General features: G+C 47.1%; 2 protein-coding genes across 4 annotated transcripts; both read left to right on the top strand.

Moving 5' to 3' along the window:
• The first annotated feature begins 51 nt into the window (after window positions 1-51).
• Window positions 52-17,017, top strand: SPAG5 (sperm associated antigen 5). 3 transcript variants are annotated; one of them, XM_036927859.2, is made up of 24 exons: window positions 52-216; window positions 439-564; window positions 4,190-5,277; window positions 5,380-5,554; window positions 8,702-8,776; window positions 9,006-9,098; window positions 9,188-9,322; window positions 9,533-9,652; window positions 9,777-9,869; window positions 9,966-10,079; window positions 10,453-10,546; window positions 10,765-10,912; window positions 10,991-11,093; window positions 11,280-11,413; window positions 11,626-11,764; window positions 14,505-14,616; window positions 14,781-14,867; window positions 15,122-15,242; window positions 15,335-15,446; window positions 15,830-15,910; window positions 16,071-16,226; window positions 16,307-16,381; window positions 16,513-16,593; window positions 16,827-17,017. In XM_036927859.2, the coding sequence occupies exons 1-24, from the start codon at window positions 166-168 to the stop codon at window positions 16,896-16,898; spliced, it is 3,585 nt and encodes a 1,194-aa protein (XP_036783754.2). In that variant the 5' UTR covers window positions 52-165; the 3' UTR covers window positions 16,899-17,017. The 3 variants fall into 3 exon arrangements, 2 of the variants coding, with proteins under 2 accessions (XP_036783754.2, XP_057357142.1); XM_057501159.1 differs by having other exon boundaries at window positions 15,107-15,242; XR_008997250.1 differs by lacking the exons at window positions 15,335-15,446; window positions 16,513-16,593; window positions 16,827-17,017 and having other exon boundaries at window positions 15,107-15,242; window positions 16,307-16,328.
• A 634-nt stretch (window positions 17,018-17,651) lies between these two features.
• On the top strand, window positions 17,652-21,312 carry ALDOC (aldolase, fructose-bisphosphate C). Its single transcript, XM_036927861.2, has 9 exons — window positions 17,652-17,798; window positions 18,862-18,983; window positions 19,069-19,280; window positions 19,409-19,463; window positions 19,558-19,718; window positions 19,841-19,924; window positions 20,166-20,340; window positions 20,473-20,672; window positions 20,813-21,312. The coding sequence occupies exons 2-9, from the start codon at window positions 18,872-18,874 to the stop codon at window positions 20,906-20,908; spliced, it is 1,095 nt and encodes a 364-aa protein (XP_036783756.1). The 5' UTR covers window positions 17,652-17,798; window positions 18,862-18,871; the 3' UTR covers window positions 20,909-21,312.
• The last annotated feature ends 366 nt before the right edge of the window (window positions 21,313-21,678 follow it).

Here is a 21,678-nt window from a genome sequence, read left to right as displayed (position 1 = left end):
CGGGCTCGACCCGCCCCCATCGCGGGCTCGAGCGGAGGCGCAGCCTGACGCACTGAGGTCCGCAGCCAATCCAGATGCGCCGAGCAGATTCAAATAAAGACAGCGGGCGAACATGACGTCACCGCTAGGGTCTGGGAGGTGATCGGCCTGCGTTCTGGGTTGAAGATGTGGCGGGTGAAAAAACTGAATCTTAGCCTGTCGCCTTCTCCGCAGCTGGTGAGCGAGAGAGCCTCCTGGGGCGATAGCTGGGCTGGGACTTCGCGGCGGGGCGCTGGCAGGTCGGCTGTCTCGGAAAGCTGGGGAGTCTTTTGTTGGTCCTGCGGCTTCAGCGCATCTGGGGTCCGCGCTACTCTTCTTATTGCCCCTCGAACTAAAAAAAGGGAGGGTGGAAGGGCAGACTGGCAGGGCCCAGGCTTTCTCACACTTTTTCTTTCTCAGGGAAAACCAGCTATGAGAACTCCTCTCCGAGAACTTACCGTTCAGGCCAGTGCCCTCACCAACTCTGGAAAAGGGTCCCCGATGTGCCACTCGCGGACCTCATCGCTGTGCAAGCCCGGGTTGCAGGTGAGATTCGCCTGGCCAGTTTCTCGACTGGGTCTTTGCCGAGGCTGAGAGCTCAGAGGAACAGAGGGCCGGGGCTGGGACGTAATTAATAACGATAATGAAGTCTTCCACGTTAGTGACATACATTTACAGTTATCCAGGCCAACAGAGAGGTGCCCTAGGATCGTTAAAGACAATTCACTGAGAACCCGGACCTCTATTTAGCTGCTAGTTTTTATCACCTCCTCCCCAGTTCAATCCTTACACAACTACTGAGAAACAATGTCACTTTGATTAGTGGGCTCTATCTGACCTGGCTCACTTAAGGAGAGTCAGTCAGGTGCTAGATTGAGGTAATATCCACAACCATTCCAAGAGGTAGTCAAAACACCTCTGGGTTCAAGTTACACCACTGGAAGGCAGGGTACTTGGACCACCGTAGTTTAAACTAACCTCTTGCAGAATTACCCCCACTGAGTTGTACTTTTGCTTAAAGGTCCTGAGAGAAATAGCCATGTAGAAAACTGCTTTTCATTTGCTGTAAAAACTTGCCATGGGGAGGAGATTGATACCTCTATAAGGTTCCACGAAGAACTTTAAAACTTAATACCTGGGAAAATTGCCTTCTTGAAGAAATATCTTTCTCTCCTTCTGATAATGAGAACTATGTAGTTTACCATACTTTTCCTCTTGTTCTGGCTTCTAGAAAGCTCAGGGTCATATTTGGTCATCTGGTATGACTTCTGTTACCCCTTGAAATAGGAAGATTTGCTTCCTTGTTCTTTTTTGACCATGATTTTGTACTTCATTAACCTGGTCAGTTGGTCTATTGCACTATCTGTTCTTTTCCAATCAGTCTGAATTGTTTTTGGAAGGAGATGGTGATGCCAGGGTTCTTGTTTGCGGAGCCGAAGAATGAGCTTCACAAACAGTCAAGGTAGGAGAGCAAGGTACAGGCTTTTATTTAGAGATAAAGTGAAAGGACAGAGCTCCCGGCTCACGCCAGGAGGGGACAAGAGAGTCCATAGTGGTGCGTTGTCTAGGGGGTTTTATAGGAAGTTGGAGGATTTTTCGAGAACATGAAAAAACTTAGGGGTGGGGACTTGTTAAGTGGTCCCTGAATATTAAAAATTAACTTAACTGTAAGGAATTTCCTGCCTTGATTTCTCTCTGGGACACCGGCGCCTTGGTCTGGAAGCACATCAAAAGGCTGCCTGCCCAGCCCCCAAGGTGGGGCTGAGGTATTGTCTACTTGCTAAATAAGCTTGTCTCTTGAACTTCCTGGGTGTTAAAATGCAATCTTATCTTTAAGATGGAATTCTTCCTGCCTTTAACCATGCCGTCTACAGCTGGGTATGCATGCTAAGTTAGTTGCTCAGTTTGCAGAATTACCTTGTCAGATCTGAAGGAGGAAAGACAGCACATAGGCCTGGGCCTTTTAGTATGCTAAAGTGAATCTTATACATGGTTACAAATGATTAGCATAATAAATGAAACGTGTTACCCTTCTTTATCTGGGGAACATTAACTGATCTCACTGAAGAATGATTCTAGAGCTCAATGTTTAACATAGAGTTTTAGCAGGGGGGGTTTCCTTGCATGTAATTACATTGCTCTGACTGCAAATATCCCGCCCTGCCCCCTCCGGAGGCTCTCACCCTACTCTGACCACATCCATGGTCCCTGTCTCAATGGGATATAAATAAAATAGGTTAGAGGAGGAAAGAATGTGTAAAAACAGATGACAGCCCAAGTAGTAGATGTTTGAAGGTAGCAGTCTTTCGTGAAAGAGCTCTAACACTATCCCATAGAATTTTCTGGAATGATGGAAATGTTTGATCATCTGTGCTGTCCAATATAGTAGCTATTAGTTACCTGGCTATTGAGCACTTCAGAGGTGGCTAATGTGACTGAGGAACTAAATTTTTCACTTCATTTAATTTTAACTTTAACCACATATGCTACCATATTAGACAGTATAGCTTAGGTAAAAAATAAATAAGTACTAAGTTGGAACTGATCTTCATAGAGCTATAGAGTTTAACCAGAGCCATTTAATCACAGTAGCAGAATATATTGGAATTTAGGTCTCCCTTCTGCTACCCCCTGATATAGTCATCCACATACACAAAAAGAGTTTCCTCCAACAAAATTATAATTTTTGCTTTTTATAATTTTGATTATATAATAGATGTTAATTGTTTGAAACATTTGAACTATATACAAATATAAGAAATATGTTTCTGCCATCTTAGGTAACTATAATAACTTGTTTGAAAATCTTGCATTTCTTCTACGCCAGTTGACATGGAGGGATTTGCACCACATTGTTAAATGAGAAAAATAACTTGCATGTAGAACTAATTTGTAAGATACTATGGTATGCATGAATTATAATCTATTCACAAATGGCTTTTGGGTTTTTTTTTCTTTGCTTCTATAAGCAATGCTAACATAAGTGTCTTTGTATGTGTATTAGGTACTGATACTTTTGTTTCCATGAGATAAATTTTTAGAAGTAGGATTGTTGGGTTGAAGGAAAGATAATTTTAATAAATTTTGCCAGATTGCTATCTAAAATAGCTCTTACATATTTTCCCTAGCATTATATGAGAGGCATTTTAACATGATTTTTTTAAAGTTGTGATAAAAAACACATCACATAAAATCTACCATCTTACCCATTTTTAAATGCACAGTTCAGTAGTATTAAGTATGTTCACCTTGCTATGCAGCCTTCTCCAGAACCCTTTACATCTTTCCAAACTGAAACTATACTCATTAAACATCAACTTCCCGTTCTCTTTTCCCTCAGCCCCTGGCAACCACCTTTGTACTTTCTGTTTCTATAAATTTGACTATTCTAGATAGTTCATATAAGTGGCATCATACAGTATTTGTTCTCTTGTAACAAGGTTTGAGGGAGGTACATTCATATTTTCCTTTTCTAGTTTGTTGAATGTCAGGACCAGTGACAAGTGAAAGAAGATGCAGTGGCCTTTGTCCCTGTGAACCAGCGTGTCAGGAGGTTGTCAGTCCCTTATCAGGGCATCAGAGAAGGCTCTGCTCTCAGACTTCTCTGCTACAGAGGCTGCAGCTCTTCATATCCCAAGGGTGGAATGGACTCACCCTGTGTGTTCAGGACGCCCTCAGCTCTGGGGCCCTGGGAGACTATATCACTGGTGCAGGCTGATGTTGCCCTTTTCACGCTAGCATCTTTGGAGCTCTGTGGGCCAAGGGCTCCCTAACTCTGGTCTCCAATTTCTCATCTGTTCCAGAAGGGAGAAAATCTTGTACCAACTCTAGATTCTGATAGAGCTTGAACCTAGGGAGTCTTCCTACCCATTCCCCTGTAAGTGGACTGGAGTTAGGATTGGAGAGGAGTGAGGTTACATTCAAGCTGCCATTTCCCTGTGATATGGGTAGATACTACCACCTCATTTATACTGTAGGCTTGTTCACTTAGAAGGACCCTTTCCCTGCTGTTGGGTTTCTTTAGTGAGCAGCAAGGCTTAGCCAAGTTCTTACCTAAGCACAGGTAATGAAAACTCGTTGCTTTTTGAGTTCAGAGTGTCCTGCACCCATAATTGTATGTTGGGAATCTGAAGCGTCTGCCTCAGTCAACTACTTTTGTTTCCTTTGACAGGAAGGCAGTGACTACTCACCTCCTCTGGATCTTGGCAGTGCTAAGAGGGTAGCCTCCCCTTCAGAACAATTTAACCCTCCCTCAAAATGGCTAGAAGCTTGTCAGCATGAATCAGGGAAGCAGCCCCTAGATATGAATCCCCAAACCAAATCGACTCCCAAAACATCTGAGGAAGCAGTAGATTCTCTGGATGGCAGTGTGGTTAAAACCATGACTTTTGTGCCATCTCCAGTGGGGCAGCAGCAAGACGTTCTACTTGAGGCCCATTTAGATACCATGGCAGAGACAAGAAGCATCTCTCTATATGAGCCTCAGAGGCCAGATCTGCTAGCAAAGGGGGTGGCATCCTGCGTGGAAGAGAGCTCTTCGGAAGTTGTTCCTGTGATGCCTGAGAAATCTACTCTTCAGGATCCTCCATCTCATCTCTCGGAGTGTCCCCCAAATCCCTGTTCTGAGCAACATGTCCACCAATCCAGGGAAAGCCTGAGGGGCAGTGGGACCGAGGTTATGCCTGAGGACTTAGTCCCTTCTGAAAGTAATGCCTCCCTACCTTCCTCCATGCTCAGGCTTTCCCCTTCAATTGCCTTTGCAGCAGATTTCCCTGTAAGTCATGTGGACCCAGGGGAGGAAATTAAAGAATACAGAGCTGTAGAGGAAAGAGAAACGAACTTTCCCACAATCCCTGAGGAGGCTGAATTGGGAAATCAAGCACTTGTCCCAGACATAGAAGATAGTCCGTCTACATGCCTGATCCCAAATTCAGGAGAAATGGAATCTCAGGCAACTGAAGACCCAGCAGTAGAAGATGCTGATAGGATTCCTGTCTCTGATACAGGGCCTTGGATGTCCCCATTAGCTTGGCTGGAAAAAGGTGTAAATACCTCAGTCATGCTAGAAAATCTCCGCCAGAGCTTATCGCTTCCCTCTGTGCTTCGGGATACTGCAATCGGCACTACCCCTTTCTCTACTTGCTCAGTGGGGACTTGGTTTACTCCCCCAGCACCACAGGAAAAGAGTACAAACACATCCCAAACAGGCCTGATGGGCACCAAGGATGGTACTTCTGAGACAGAGCATGTCCTGTGGGGGTAAGTGTCCGTATATCCTTGTGCTTCCTGGGTTCCATTAACCTGGACCTGCCACTCCCATCCTTTCCCCTTTCTTTTCATGTTCTTCTCTTCCTGCTGCAGCCATCCTCCAGATCTGACTGCCTTATCTCGGCATGACCTGGAAGATAACCTGCTGAACTCTCTTGTCATCCTGGAGGTTCTCTCCCACCAGCTGCGAAATTGGAAGAGCCAGCTAACTGTCCCTCACCCAGAAGTTCAGGACAGTAGCACACAGACTGACACTTCTCCTAGCGGGGTAAGAAGGTTCCTCACAAAGTGTGGAGGAGCCAGTGGGGCCTCTTAGAATATGTGTAAAAGCTGAGGACCCAGAAAATCACTTAAGATTGTGGGTACTCACCATACCCCTGGAGAACATCAAGACTTCCCAAGAGAATGTAAGCAGGGGAAGTTGTAAAGGAATCACTTTCTAGATCTTCATCTTCCAAGTGTATTTGTTCATTAGTTTTTTTCTTTCCTACTTCTCCATTCTCAATTGCCGTTGCCTACTTTACTAAAGTGGAACATATTTACTACCCATCCTGAATCTCAGTGGTCAAAGGATAGCAATCACAGGACAATAGAAAATATTTGTGTACATGCTGAGAAAGTGAATGACTGCCACGATTACATAACATCCCTGCATGCTTTCAATGAAATTGAAGGACATAAAAGGCAGTGGATCATTAAAATTTTTTAATGAAAATTCACAGTGAGATTTTTGGCATATATCTCCAAACAAACCCCTAGGAGGGGGTGACACGCCCATCTCCCCTTCTTCTATTCAGACTTACTACCATTGTTCATTGAAGATTTCTCAGTGTTTATATCTGTAAGAATGGGAAATAGGCATAGAATTGTGCTGAGCCATGTCTTATTGTGAGACATATAGTAATCCACAGACACATGAACTGATAAGGAGAGGGAAGCTCCATCTGTTTCATTAATAAATGATCCCTAATCAGATTCTACTGTGTATACTTATGATCTTATTAACAATTATAATATTATTATAGTGATTAGTATACAACTGATAGAAATATTTCTCCATCCAAAAGAAAGTTTTTTTACTTAAGGTCATATGGTCAGAGGAATTTAAAAGAAATTTTAATTTAAATTTAGGTGAACTATTTTTGTTGTTGCAGAGATAGTGATTAAAAAGTATAAAAATATATTACTTTAGGGAAAAATTCTGAGAGGAGTAAAAATTATAGGTTCAAGGAGAAAAAGGGATGATAAAAATTTCTGACTGTTAAAGAAGAGCTTGTTCATGCATTTTTTAAAGGTATCAAATAGGTATTAAATCATTATGGTGTATGTAGTATTTATACCATTGGATATACTTAAGAGTGATTTAAGTTTAATTTCAAACTGAGTACCATTAGGTTTAAATTGTTACAAAGGCTGTAATTAGTCTTTCAAAATTATTGTAGGAGATGTGGAAGGGAAACAGTTTAAAGACAGAGGACTCTAGCTGTGACTACACAGGCCAAGGAAGGAAGGGGATGGTTGTAGGGAAAGGAATTTAGAGCCTCAGTTTGTGGCTATTGAGGTAATAAGTGGCAGTTGCTAAGAAGAGATGGTCTGCAAATGCTCAAAGCCCTCCTTTGGATTGAAAACATCCTCAAAATAATGACTTGACTTTTTGCCAAAATCCTGGAAACCAGAGGCTTATCATTCTTCTAGCTGCTCAATTTCTTTTCTGTGTTTTCTTATTTTGGTATCCTCTCCTTTTGTCCTTGACCTCATTTGCCATCCCTGAGTTGGTCTTGTACCCTATCCAACTGAAGCACATCCCTTTGGAGGCCACTGAAGCAGTGCCCCTTCCCTGCCGCCTGGCTGCCTCTTTCATGCTAATCGCGTCACCTGCCTGACTGCCCAGCTCTGAGCCCTATGTGTTCTCTGAGCCTTACTGCAAGGTGCAGGAGGGAGTGATGACTGCTTTGCTGGGGAAAGGAGCGGTGAGCTCTAATAGATCTGTCTCCTAAAATCCGGACGGCTGCAGCGTCGTGACTCAGCACAGCTGCTCTAGCCATGGGTTTCTTCGCAGATGATGGCTGCCTTTCAGCAGTAATGAAGGCTCCCTCTTCTCTCCTAGAGGTTTAGAGTCTATGGCTCCATTGCTTTTGAGATCATATTTATCTACTCTGCATAGCACAGTAAGATTTTTGTCTGCCCCAAGATAATGAACAGAGAATAAGAACTTAAAAATGACTGATAAATATTTGAGTTTAGCATTACTGGTAATCAGGAACTGCAAACTGAAATAATAAAATGCAATTTTCTTCTGACAAAATAGCCAAGGATTGAAATAGATAATGTTGGTAAGCATCGTTCTGTTGTCAGTAGGACATAAATTGGTTCAAGATATTTTGAAGGCAGTGTAAGTAAGACCCTTCAAGCAGTTCAAGTTTTGACCCAGTAATTTCAGTTCTAGGGAGATGTCCTCAGGGGGAAAAAATCTGCATTAAATGGTAACTTAAAAAAAATAATGAGAAAAATATAGTAAAAAATGGCACAACCATAACATGGGATATTTTGCAGTCAGTATGTTTATGAAGAGTTTTTAATAACATGGAAAAGTTTAATGTAAGTTCATGTTTTTTAAAGAAAGGAAATCAGAGCTCAGATAACCTCTGAGAGGCTCTGAGGTGAGGTAAAATATCAGCACACGTTAAAAATGGGTGGTACTCCACTATGATAGGTCCCCTGAAGGCAGATATCCTAGTCTCTGGCTGTTCCAGTGAGGAGAGTGAATATAAATTCAGGGCTACATAACATTAATATAATGAAATTGAGTAATAAAAGCAAGACCCCAAATTTCTTATATACTGTAGTCTCAGTTGTGTGCGTGTGTGTTTTTTAAAACATTACAGTCTTTTATCAGATCTAAAGTACTGTCAACATTAAGATGCATCCCAATTTTGTGGTGGTAAAATGTAGAAAGATAATATCTTAGAATTTGTTGAATATTGTGATTTCTTTCTAAATCAGTACTCCACAACTTTTTTCTCCCCTGACACCTGAGGGAAGTAATCTACCCATCATAGCAAGGAAATCTCTGGTGTGGAGGTACATTGTAATCTCTTGGGGTAGGTGTTGTACTATTGGTTAGGAATCACTCCTCTAGGTGGTGAAATTATTAATGATTTTCCATTGTATTTACCTCTGTATTTCCAAATTTTTACCATAAAAACACATTATCCTTGTAATTTTTTTTTTTAAGTTATTTTCAAAAGGAATTTTCTTACCTACCTCTGGATTTTTTTGACTTGGCTTCATCAAGCTATGAGCCTTGCTCCTGCTTTTAATAGGAAAGGCCCCTGAATTCTCACTGGGAGGGGGAATGAGGGGCTGGTGTTGCAAGTTGCGTATGCAAAAGGAACAACTCTGTTTCTCTGGCTAGATAAGTAAGAAACCTCAGCATCTTCAGGAGAGCCAAGAGATTGGGCAGGCTCTGCAGCAGGCCAGGAATGTCATGGTAAGTGTTGATTGACCATCATTGGTCTCCTGTGCAGACTAAGGAGACTCCTGCACGGTTAGCAGATGGTGATACTCAGCCATGGTAGTCCAGGGAGGTTTCCGAAGCATCGTTAAGGACATCTCCTCCTTATTGGGAGCTTGAAATGGGGCTCAGTGGCTTTACTCCCCTGCTTGCTTCCTGCTTAGTGACTTTCTTTGATGTAGTCTAACCATCTTTCCCTCCACAGCAGTCATGGGTGCTGGTCTCTAAAGAGCTGATCTCCTTGCTTCACCTATCTCTGTTGCACTTAGAAGAAGATAAAACTACTGTGCATCAGGAGGTAAGCAGCATGAAGATAAAGGCAGAGGCCTCTGGTGGGACTGAAAGCCAAAAAAGACCCAGACGTGGCACCTGTTGTTTATCTTGTAGTCTCAGCATGCAGAAACCTTGGTCTCCTGCTGTTTTGACATGTTGAAGAAACTGAAGGCAAGGCTCCAGAGCCTGAAAACGGAAAGGGAAGAAGCAAAGCAAAGAGAGGAAAGGGCCCTCAGAGGCAAGGATGCGGTAAGGTGTCAGGCTTTTTGGTCGTGGATGTGGGAGGTCTCTTCCTCAAGGTTCCTGCAGGAACACAAATTCACCTGAGACACAGATGGGGGGCCTAACAACTGCCTGCCCTGGGGAATAACAGACCAAACTACTGGTGTGGTGGATAGTTAGGGCTTTTTGTGCTGTTTTCCCTTTGCCCACTATGTCCTTACAACCTCTTGCCTACAGGCAGAGACAGTGCTAGAGGCTTTCTGTGCACATGCAAGCCAGCGCATTAGCCAGCTGGAACAGGACCTGGCATTCACGGGGGAATTCAGAGGCCTTTTGAAGGAAACCCAGACCCAACTGGTAATTTTGAGGGCATTTCCTTTCTTGGGATCCATGCTGACACACTGGGAGGATGTTCTTACACTCCCACTTTGCTGTATTCAGAGGGAAGGGCCCCCATCCACTGGTAATCTTTCTTGTGTAGGTAGGGTTTCATACTGAGCAAGAAGAGTTGACTCAACATATAGCCAGTTTTATTTCAACCTTGCAACAGGACTGGATATCCCTGCAACTGGATGTGAGTATTTGGGGCCATCATACTACTTTACTCATAGCCAGCCTATAGGAGCCTTGCCTCAAGTGTGCTCTGCTGATCTGCTTGCTTCCTCTGTAGTATATAACATGGACAACTTTGCTGAGCCGGTCTCAACAACTCACAGAGAAACTCACAGCCAAGAGCCGGCAGACCCTGCAGGAACGTGATGCTGCAATTGAGGAAAAGCAGCAGGTACAAAGTAGGAGTAGGGACCGCTTGGGCCTGGTTTTCTCCTTCACTACAGAAGGCCTTTCCAATGAGTGGTATTAGCCTCTTACCCTGAACCTGTCTTCTCTCTACCTTGTGGGTTTGGAGGCCAGCCAGGTCCCTTTGCTGTGAGATGGTTGGTTTTGGGCCCAGTTGTTTCCTTTGCCCTTCAGCACTTTCTTCAGCAGCTTTTCTCCTGTTCCTGCTTTTTCCTGAGTGTAAGCCTTATTTGCTGCAACTCTTCTTTTCCTGAGGATTAGCCTTATTTGCTGTCTTATCTGGAAAGAAAAGCTGGACTAAGTCCTTAGACTCTTGATTCAGGAGGAACTGTGGGAGGAAAATTATCTTTGCTTCTTAGCTTTCCAGGGAGTTGGAACAAGTCTCTACCCATTTAGAGGACTGCAAAAGCCAAAGAGAAAAACTAGAGTTGGAAAACAGTCGTCTAGCAACAGGTGCGTGCGCGCGCGCGTGTGTGTGTGTGTGTGTGTGTGTGTGCGCGCGCGCGCGCGCATACTACCTACACAGAGTGTGCATACTGCTAGCAGTCCTGCTAAGGCTTGGGGTGTGGCAGTAGTACAAGAAAATGCTCTAGAGCACTTGTTCTGGAATAGAAGTATTGAAGGTTTCGGCCTGGTGACTGCATGGTGTCATTAGAATACTTTTGGTCTAGATCTCCAGGCTCAGCTGGAGATTCGGGCCAGCATGGAAAGTCAGCTAAAAGAGCTACAGAGTCAGCATGCCCAGTGTACCCAGGACCTGGCCACGAGGGAGGAGTTGCTCTGCCAGCTTACCCAGGACAATAAGGAGCAGGCTGTTCAGTGAGTTCCTGTGAGGTTATTGTGTGTTAGGCACCTAGGATATAGGACTGATGGGCCCTAACATAAGATCTCTGGCAGATGGCAGAAGAAGGAGGTGGCACTGAAGCACATGCAGGCAGAGCTGCAGCAACAGCAGGCAGTCCTGGCCAAGGAGGTGCAAGACCTGAAGGAGACCCTGGAGGTAAGGATATGGCTTGGGTCAGAAGAGCTGGTAGGAGTGTGACTCTTACCTCATGGTATTGAGATAACATTTTAAACTGTGGACTAGAAAAAGCCTCTGTTCCCAGGACTCTAAAATCTCCTGCTTAGACTCATTTCCCACCCCCTCCCTCTCTTGCTCTTACTCTTCCTTTGCCTGTTTCCCCAGTTTGCAGACCAAGAGAATCAGGTTGCTCACCTGGAGCTGGGCCAGGTTGAGTGTCAGTTGAAAATGACGCTGGAAGTGCTCCGGGAGCGCAGCCTGCAGTGTGAGGACCTCAAGGACACTGTGGAGAACCTGAAGTAAGATCTCTGCCTTTCTATGCTTCCCCACTTAAGTGATTGTCTTTCCCAGAAACTCTTCGACAGGCTGAAGTCTCCAAGAAGGGAATTGTGATAGGATCCAAGAGCCCCTTGTCTCCCTCTTTGAATGCAGCTCTGGGTGGAGATTTGAGAGGTATTCAGAGAAGGCTGCCAGGTCTTTGGTTGTTTTCCCTGTTCCCTCCTTATTTCAGGGCTAAACTGGCTAGTACTATAGCAGAGAACCAGGAGCAAGAACTGGAGAAGACGCAGCAGTATTCCCAAGAACTGGGGGTGCTGGCTGAGCGACTACAGAGCCTGACCCTCTTACTACAGACAAAACTAAAGGAGAAGGTAGGATCTGGGGGTTCCTTCTCTTCCCTTCCAATTGTATCTTCCAACAGAGATTGTTTTATTTCTTCTTCTCAAGCTGTACCTTTTATTTCCTTTTCTTGTCTGTTTGCATCAGCTAGAACATTGGAAAGGAGTGGTGAGAGGGGACATCCTTGTCTTGTACCTGATCTTAGAAGGAAAGCCTCAAGTCTCTCACCATTAAATGATGTTAGCTGTAGGTTTTTTGTAGATTTTTTTTTTTATCAAGTTGAGGCAGTTACCGTCTATTCTTAGTTTACTGAGATTTTTTCCAATTGTATCTGTGCTGTATAGAATGATCTTCCTAAAATGCTACTCTTGTTTTATCTCTATGACTTTCAATGACCTTCAGTTGTACAGGACCTCTCTAGCCTGTCACTCAAACTTTTCTTCATCTGTCTCCTGCCTGTCTATGATGAATCCTGTACTCCAGTTAGGTTGCCTGTACACTACATACATGTCCCATCACCATTCCCACCTAGACTCAGGCTTACCACATCCATTCTCCTCTGTCTCCAAACTGGAAATATCTTTTCTTTTCCTATTGAAATCTCCCCTAGTTCACCTTCTTTGAAATGTTCCCATATCACATAGACTCAGCGATCTCCTGCTGTATTCTTCATGAACTTAATCATTTTCTTTTTGTACCTTTTTGTACTTCTATTCATTCTCCCTGGATGTCTGGTCTCTTCAACTAGAATGTGTTTAAAGAAAGCAGAAATTTAGCCTTGCTTCTTTGGCTTCCTCACAGTTCACACTAAGCAATAATCGGTCGATATATTTCAGAATTGAGTTAATTAGCTCATTCCCCAGGATCATGAAATCTGGAAGTGCTTATGATCTGACCCTCTTCCCCCGTATGTGGTGAGCAAAGGAAATGTGAAAGAATCCACAGTCTTGACAGGGAAGACAGAAGGAGGACAGTATGTAAATGAATGGGTGTGGCTGTATTCCAATAAAACTTTATTTACAAAAACAAGAGGCAGGTCAGATTTGAATTGCAGGCTGTAATTTGCTGGTATACTTCTCATCTTGAATTGTGATCACGATAGAGGTCTGCATGGATGTCTACTGTGGGAGCTCAGAGAAAGAAACAGCAGTTCTTACTTTGAGAGTTATGGCTCAGTCAGGTGACCTTTGGGCAGAATACTGAGGTTTAAAAGGTTGTAGGGCAGGGACGGGAATATAGGAAGGCCTACCGGATAGAAGGAACAGTATATGAAGGTCATAGAGGCACTATGTGTGTTTTTTGTTGTTTCTACCTTATCCTGAGACCTGAGTTAGGTGCTGGGACTATAGTGAACAAGACAAAGCAGCGGGGTACAAAGCCCTGCTTATATGGACTGTGGCAAGTTTGGGGACCAGGAAGTAGCTCTTTATAACTGGAGTATAGAGGCTATATGGGACAAGGATGACACGGAGACAAGGCTGGAGAAGTAGGCAAGAGGCCAGACTTGAAGGCTTGAACTGCTGGCACTTACAGAAGGGGTAGAGAATGGAGATGGATGGGATGAATTCAATGCACATATAGGAAGTAGAATAGAACCTGATGTCAGAGTAAATAGAAGAGTGAATGCTGATCTCTAGACGGTTGGAAAGATGCACACTCTAGAACACAGGTTGGCAAACTTTTCCTAAAAAATCAATATAATAGATATTTTTGGCTTTTTGAGCCATGTGGTCTCTGTTTCAACTACTCATTTCTGCCTTTGTAGCTCAAGAGCAGCCACAGACATATAAATGAATGGGTGTGGCTGTGTTTTAATAAAACTTTATTTACAGAAACAAGAGGCAGGCCAGATTTGAACTGCAGGCTGTAATCTGCTGTTCACTCCTCTGCTCTAAGATCTTAAATATAGGACAAGGAACAGAGTTTTGGTAGGGTGGGATGGGAAAATGGTGAGCTGAGCTTTAGACGTACTAAATTTCAGGTGCATTCTGGTACTAAATTATGGAGCATTCTGATAGATTTTTCACAGGTAGTTGAGCCTTTGGGTCTGGAGATTGGGAAAAAGTCCAGTTGAAGAGATTGAAGGGTCATCTGTATAGAAGTGGATGTGTTTGTGGGGCTCCTGAAGCGAGGCCACCTGGGGAATGGATCCAGGTATAAAGAGGGCCAAGGATGAACCAAAAGGAGTCTAGAGGTTAAGGAAGGGCCTGTGGATAAAGAGAAGAAATAACCAGAAAGGCAAGAGGCCTATACTTATGAAGGGAGAAAGAGTCATGTCCCAGAAGCTAAGAAAAGGAAGTTTCTAAAAGAAGAACATGGTCATCAATGATCAAATCAGGTAAAATCAGGTCAGGTAAAATAAGAGTTGAGAAGTGTCCATTGCATTTGAAAGTAAAGATGCCATTGGTGAACCAAATCATGATAATTTTGGTGGAATGGGGGACTAGAAGCCTGAGTATAGTGGGCGAGGGAGTCAATACATGGTAAGAATTTTAGGCAAGAAATATAGGCTTTTCTTTTTTTTTTTAATTGAAGGGAAAGAGAAAAGGTAATAACTAAAAAAGGATTTAAGATAAGGTTTGTTTGCTTTTTTTAAATTGTTTTAGTAAGAGAGAGTTAAGTTCCGGTAAAGGAGCTAATGGAGAATTTGAAGGTAGAGAAGAGAGGTAATAGAAGAGCATTCTGGAGGAGATGGCTGGTGAGTACCTGGGCATTTAGGGAAATCACTAACCCAGTAAAGCAGCAGATATTTTTTTTCTCCTTCGCCCTTAGGCTGAACCAGAGACCCTGCTCAGAAGCACAGCCTGTGCTCCTGCTCAGGAACACCCTCTGCCCACCAGCGGTGCCTTCTTGGGAAGCATCTTAACAACAATGGCAGATGAAGGTTAAATGCCCTGGAATTTAGGGGTGGGAAAGTTGTGACCCTGCTCCTGTTATCTTCAGCTGCTGAAGATGCCCACCAACAGACTTCTATCTCCCTGGCTTCCATTATGGCAGACCTTTGACTGGGCCACCAGAGGCCCTCTTCCATGTTGGTTTTTGTTTTAGAGCCGGAATCAGCTCCTGTGCCCTTGCTTGGAAGTGACAAGAGTGCTTTCACCCGAGTAGCATCAATGGTTTCCCTTCAGCCTACAGGTTAGGATGGGCTCCAGGGATCCTGCCTCATTTCCAGATCTGGTAGTAATGATAAAGACTAAAGCAGTGAGAAGTGCTTTGCCCTAAAAACCTCAATTACTTGGGCTCATTTTACTTTGGCCTTTTGGGATCTGTACTGTTCTGCACATTAAATCCCATGGGTGGGGAACATGGATAAAAGTTATGGAAATGATGGCTACGCACTCCTTCCAGAGCTAATGGACTCTGCTTTTATCTAGGACTTTCTCTTTCAGAGACCCCGGGCATGGAGAGGAGCTTGGCAGAGATGAGCACAGTGACTCTGGAGCTTCAGAGCCTGTGTTCCCTCCTGCAGGAGTCTAAAGAAGAAGCCATCAGGACTCTGCAGCAAGAGATGTGAGTGGAGTTCATTCTTGGTGAGAGAGGGCAGGTCACGTGAGACAGGCCCTGAGGGAGCAGGAATAATGCCAGATTCTTCCCTCGCCTAGTTGTGATCTGCAGGCTAGGCTGCAGGCCCAGGAAAAACAGCATCAGGAAGCCCAAAAGGCAAAGGAAGTGGACATAGAGAAGCTGAACCAGGCATTGTGCTTGCGCTACAAGGTGAAGGAGGGGCCTAGAAGGGGTTGATGAAGAACTGGGGCAGTTCTGCTGGCCCACTGGAAGCCACACTGTCCAAGAATCTGGGTGGTAGAGATTTTCCAACTACTGTCCTAGTTTTGCCCTTCCTGGGGTCTGACATTTCACATGTTTGGGAATCAGCTCTGGGCTTACCCATCTCCCAGGCTGACCTAGAAGTCAGGAACTCCAGCAGAACTCTGTCAACATTGAAATGTGCCTTATCTGACATAGCCCTAGAGGAAGAATTGGAGTGTTATCAGTTGGTATTGCTTGGGCTGAGCGTTGGTTAGACACTAAATCCTATCTTCTGGCATGGACTGCAAAGAAGCCAGCTGTTGCAGTACCTTCTTCCCTTTCTCTCACAGAATGAAAAGGAGCTCCAGGAAGTGATACAGCAACAGAACGAGAAGATCCTAGAGCAGATAGACAAGAGCAGCGAGCTCATAGTACGTTCGTCATGATGCCTGGCCCTCTGTCTCCTGTGTCTCTGGTAGCAGGATCCCACATTTGGGAATTAGACTGCCTGGTCTACCCTTATTCACCACATGGGTAAGGATAGAAGGGACCTTTGAAGGCTACTGGATACCTCTACATTCTCATCCCCAGAGCCTTAGAGAGGAGGTAACCCAGCTCACCCGCTCACTTCGGCGTGCAGAGACAGAGACGAAGGTGCTCCAAGAGACCTTGGCTGGCCAGCTGAACCCCAACTGTCAGCCCATGGCCACTAACTGGATCCAGGAGAAAGTGTGGCTCTCCCAGGAGGTGACTCGGAGTCAACAGAGGAGCTGGGCAGCTGGTGGGAACTCTAGACTGTGCCCCTACTGATCTGGACATATCTATAGGTGGACAAGCTGAGGGTGATGTTCCTGGAGATGAAAAATGAGAAGGCAAAGCTCATGGCCAAGTTCCAGAGCCATGTAAGATTTCCCATGCTGTTCCAGGCCACTTCCCACCACCACTAGCAAGTGTCCTGCCGTGCTTTTTCTTTGCCCCACAAGCTGTGCTGTTCTTTTAAACATAGTACTTATGCAACCTATTTACTTTGTAGAGAAACATCTTGGAGGAGAATCTTCGGCGCTCTGACAAGGAGTTAAAGAAACTAGATGACATTGTCCAGCATATATATGAGGTAAAAGAGGGAGGGAACTGATGCAGCCAAGGCTCCTGATACAAGGCCTGGGCCCCAGAGGCTCTGCTGGGCACCGCTCCGGTTCCCAGCCTGTGCTGAGCGCTGGGCCTCTGTTGCAGGCTTCTCTGTGACTTCTGTTTTCTCCCCCCTAACTCAGTGGGTGCTTCCTGAGACTGGAAGCCTTGGCCCATTGGCCTGTGGCCTTGAGCTGCCTTTTTTGCCTCTCTTCCCAGACTCTGCTGTCCATCCCAGAGGTTGTGAGAGGTTGCAAGGAGCTACAGGGATTGCTGGAATTTCTGAGCTAAGGAACTGCAAGGTGGAATCCGATTCACCCTTTTACCTGAACTTACGCCAACACAAGGACCAACTGGCATAGAGCCAGCTATGTTTAATGTTATTTAAATAAAGTCTATTTAATGATTTCTTTAAACTCATGTAATCTTATTTCTTGGGGCGGGGGTTGGGGGAGAGTGGTACATGAAGTCAGGGAAGAGGCAGCTTGGCCTTCCTGCCTGGGCAGCCTCCACACACCCCCGCTGCTCCCACAGCCAAAGCTGGCTGGCTGCCCCTCCTCCCTTCTCTTCCCCAAATGATCTGGGCACTGGACTGCTTGTTCCCTGGCTCACTGCCTAGGGGGGAAGACAAGGCTTCATTCACTTACCTACTCCATCCCCCCGCTGAGTAGGCCCTGGTGAATAAGGGGGTGAAGACAGAAACTCAGTTCCTTATTCTCTGTCCTGGACTCCTGCAGTTTGTTGGTGCCTCTGTCTCACCTACCTGACCTGTTGAGACTGTTCAAGTGACCCCTTCACCAGACTAAGCTTAATCCCCAACATCCAAAACACTGCCTGGCACACGATAAAGGCTACTGTGGCAGAAATGAGGGCAAGGCCATTTCCTGCGGGCCCTGGGGCCAAGGCTCCGCGAGGTGGGAGGGGGCGGTACGCAGCCTCGGAGATGCTGGCGTAGTCACTCCACTTTGCAGCCCCGCCTCTGCGGGCGCTGCCCTGCGTCGGCCCCAATCCGGGGGCGGGGGCGGGGGCGGGGCGGCTCTGGCCCCGCCCCCCGGGGAGTCACGTAGCTCTGCGGCATCCGCAGCCTCATTTACAGCGGCCTGGAGTGGAGCCGCAGCTGCTGTGGACCTGAACGGAGCAGCTCTACCAGTGGCTGCGGCAGCTAAATCGCTGCGCACTCGCTGCACGCAGGTGAGTCTGGGGCGAGGCGGGAGCTACTCAGCCTCTGCTTCCTCTCTGACTGCCTCCTCCCATCCTTGCCCTGCTCCCAGGGGTCCCCTGCATGTGCCTTTTCAGCTCTCTCCTTAAATTCTTCCTGTCTACTGGAAACCTACTGGTTCGGCCTCTCCCACGACGTCCCTTCCTTTTAGCTCTAACTCCCGGACCTCAAGTTTTTCCAATCCCAAATCTTCCTTTGCCTACAGGACTTTTCCTTGGGGTCAGCCTCTCCCACCCAGACCGTTTTAATCTCAGCCTGCTCCCTCTCCTAGGCTGTTCTCTTGCCTTCTCTGTCCACAGGTCTAGGTCTTTACCCCTGACTAGTTAACCTGTCTCAACATCACCTTCCCACGAGTCTCCTCCCCTGTCCACCTGCATTTCTCCCTCCCTCTCTCAGCCTCTCCACTCATTCCTGATCCTTGGCTCCCATCTCCTGACTGCACAGGTCGTCAGGTTTGGGGTAGGGAAGACTGTGGCAGTTATTTGTGCCACTCTTACCCCTTACCTGCTCCCCTCTCCCAGCCTTCTCCTCCAGAAGCCAAGGGAAGACGGGTGATGGGTATCTGTCTCATTCTGAAATCTTGGGAGTAAGTGCACTTTCCCTAGGGGTCCTGCTGGGGATAAGAAAAGGGACGTTGAAAGGCCAGGACTTACGCCTACCTGAAGAAGGGGCCAAATTCAGCAAAAGAAGGGCCTGCATCTTCGTTTGGGCAATAGTTTCATAAGAAGACCTGTAGCTTCACAGCTGCTCACCTCCCCACCCCCACCCTGCATCTTACTCCGGGGCTGGGAAGGGTGCCCACCAGGGACAAAAGGAGATGTGAGAACAGAGGCCCTAAGTCTCCTAGTTGTCAGAGGGATTGGTGCCACTTTGATGTCCAGGCCGCCTGCCAAGGACTGCTTCCCTGTTCCCAGCCAGCTCTGTGCTTGTTGGGGGCGGGTGTGGGTGGGTGCCATTTGGCCCATATGGCCAGGAGAGAAAGCAGTGGAGGTACTGGATGGGGTCCAGCTTTTATATCTTGTCTCTATTCCACAGAGCTATCACCATGCCCCACTTGTATCCAGCCCTTTCTGCGGAGCAGAAAAAGGATTTGTCTGACATTGCCCTCCGGATTGTGGCCCCCGGCAAAGGCATTCTGGCTGCAGATGAGTCTGTAGGTAGGTGGGGACCTGTGGCCAGGTGGGGTAGAGGTGGCCAGGAAGCCCTGGGGATGACCTGTCATCCCTCTTTGTTTGCCTCCAGGCAGCATGGCCAAACGGCTGAGCCAAATCGGGGTGGAGAACACAGAAGAGAACCGCCGATTGTACCGCCAGGTCCTGTTCAGTGCTGATGACCGTGTAAAGAAGTGCATTGGTGGCGTCATCTTCTTCCACGAGACACTCTATCAGAAAGATGATAGTGGGGTCCCCTTCGTCCATACCATCCAGGATAAGGGCATTGTTGTGGGCATCAAGGTGCAGCCACTGGCCATGGATGGGGGCTGAGCATGGAAATAGTTGTGTGTGTGTGTGTTTATTTGTTGGGGAGCATGGCATGAGGAATCCTTCCTGGGTTCAGCCCTCTACCTGTGTTTCCCCTACAGGTTGACAAGGGTGTAGTGCCGCTAGCTGGCACTGATGGAGAAACCACCACTCAAGGTACGGGATGAGTGGGCTTCAGGAGCACAGGGCTTTTGGGTGGTTGATGCTGGCGAAGAGGGGCAGGATGATGAGGCCGGCTCTATGCCTGCAGGACTGGATGGGCTCTCAGAACGCTGCGCCCAGTATAAGAAGGATGGTGCTGACTTTGCCAAGTGGCGCTGTGTACTAAAAATCAGTGAGCGCACACCCTCAGCACTTGCCATTCTGGAGAATGCCAATGTGCTGGCCCGTTATGCTAGCATCTGCCAGCAGGTATGTGCATGTGTATGTGGGGGAGTCAGGCGGGTACCCTGGGCCTGGTTGGGGAGAGGGGTACAGGGCTTTCTCACATCCAACCTACTGCCCCACCCAAGCTCCTCTGCTTTTCCCTGCAGAATGGTATTGTGCCTATTGTGGAACCTGAAATCCTGCCTGATGGAGACCATGACCTCAAACGTTGCCAGTATGTTACAGAGAAGGTGAGTCCTTCCCTGAGCACAGATACATAACGCAGGGACATCCCGACAGGGGAGCCTGTTCCCTTTGTCCCTGGGTCAGATGCCAGCACTGTCCCCAGGCCCTCTTTCACTGGATCCCAGAGCGACGTGTGAGCCTGAGCCTGTGCTGCCCTCACAGTCAAACCTACCTACCCCAGATAAGGAGCAGGGAGCAGTAAGTGGCAGGGAACCAGAACCTTAGTAAGCACCCCCTGATCCCCAGGTCTTGGCTGCTGTGTATAAGGCCCTGAGTGACCATCACGTGTACCTGGAGGGGACTCTGCTCAAGCCCAACATGGTGACCCCTGGCCATGCCTGTCCCATTAAGTATAGCCCAGAGGAAATCGCCATGGCAACTGTCACTGCTTTGCGTCGCACTGTGCCTCCAGCTGTCCCAGGTACCCCCCTTCTTCCTAACCTGCTTCTATCCCTAAGACACTTCCTTGGGTTCTTCTTGTGGCTTTCAGGGGTCCCTTACCCTGGAAAAATAGGAAGTGACTAATCAGTTTGTCTTCTCTTCTCCTCTCTAGGAGTGACCTTCCTTTCTGGGGGCCAGAGTGAGGAGGAGGCATCACTCAACCTCAATGCTATCAACCGCTGCCCCCTTCCCCGGCCCTGGGCCCTCACCTTCTCCTATGGGCGTGCCCTGCAGGCCTCTGCACTCAGTGCCTGGCGAGGGCAACGGGACAATGCTGGAGCTGCCACTGAGGAGTTCATCAAGCGGGCTGAGGTTGGAAGCTAGAGATGGAGGTTGTGGCAGGGATCTGTAGCTGGGCAGGGGACAGCTCCCAGAGGCTTAGCCTAGGTGGGGTTTGGCACCTGTGGGTTGGTGAGGGGTCAGCCTTCTTACCCACTCCTCCTTTTTTGTAGGTGAATGGGCTTGCAGCCCAGGGCAAGTATGAAGGCAGTGGAGACGATGGTGGAGCGGCAGCACAGTCCCTCTACATTGCCAACCATGCCTACTAAGTACCCACTCCACACTACAGCCATTGGCATGGCCACCTGCACCCAATTTTGCCCGTAGTTATGGCCAGGGCCACATAGCCACGCAGAGCAGAGGTGCCTCCATCCAGCACTCTGTCATCTTCCTTCTTTCTCTTCCTCCCCACCTCCCATTACACAACCGGGACCTCTGGGTGGGAGGACAGGGAGCCCCTCATGACCAAGGGCAGGAGAACATGGTAGAAATCAGAGCAGGATGCCTGGTCTCCCCACTGCCTCTGCCAGTTCCCCACAATTTCCCCATGATGAGGTACTTTTCCTTGGTCTTTCCTTGCCTGCACTGTCTCCTGGTATCAGAGGGTAGGACACCAGACCTGACTCATGCCTTGGGTGCATACCATATAGAAAATAAATGGTAGCAAAACATGCTACTTTGTCTGTTTTACACATCAAATTCCCACCTCCCAGTTTCTGAGCTCTACTGACTCTGTCTCTCTGGACCCTCTGACTGGATGTGGAGAGGGTGGGTTTTGCGTTTTACTGGACTTTATGTTTATGGGGGAAGGGCACACCCCATCACCGCAGCCAGTCACCAAGTTAGGTTCTTGCCTATTGATGTCCAAGGCTGGAGCATGGCAGTGCGGAGGGCTGCAAGTCTCAGGGATGGCCACATCAGAAGCATTAGGCTGCAGCTGCAGGAGGATACAATGAGGCAAGACCGGCACAACTCCCAAAGGTAGCTTTTGCCCAAGGCCCAAAACTGGGATAAGAGGGCACGGGAAGGGAGTCTGTCA

The sequence above is a fragment of the Manis pentadactyla genome, chromosome 4 (assembly GCF_030020395.1).
Source record: "Manis pentadactyla isolate mManPen7 chromosome 4, mManPen7.hap1, whole genome shotgun sequence".
Taxonomy (NCBI): Eukaryota; Metazoa; Chordata; class Mammalia; order Pholidota; family Manidae; genus Manis; species Manis pentadactyla.
The sequence above is the reverse complement of the archived record's forward strand: the minus strand, read 5'-3'. Positions and strand labels throughout refer to the sequence as shown.

Bases quoted from the DNA above. Each gene is read 5' to 3' on its own strand.
- SPAG5 (XM_057501159.1), top strand. From the start codon at position 166: ATGTGGCGGGTGAAAAAACTGAATCTTAGCCTGTCGCCTTCTCCGCAG. The intron at 15,447-15,829 runs GTGAAGGAGGGG...TTTCTCTCACAG, and splicing joins CATTGTGCTTGCGCTACAAG to AATGAAAAGGAGCTCCAGGA. The intron at 16,382-16,512 runs GTAAGATTTCCC...TTTACTTTGTAG, and splicing joins TGGCCAAGTTCCAGAGCCAT to AGAAACATCTTGGAGGAGAA.
- ALDOC (XM_036927861.2), top strand. From the start codon at position 18,872: ATGCCCCACTTGTATCCAGCCCTTTCTGCGGAGCAGAAAAAGGATTTG. The intron at 19,464-19,557 runs GTACGGGATGAG...CTATGCCTGCAG, and splicing joins TGGAGAAACCACCACTCAAG to GACTGGATGGGCTCTCAGAA. The intron at 19,925-20,165 runs GTGAGTCCTTCC...CCTGATCCCCAG, and splicing joins GCCAGTATGTTACAGAGAAG to GTCTTGGCTGCTGTGTATAA.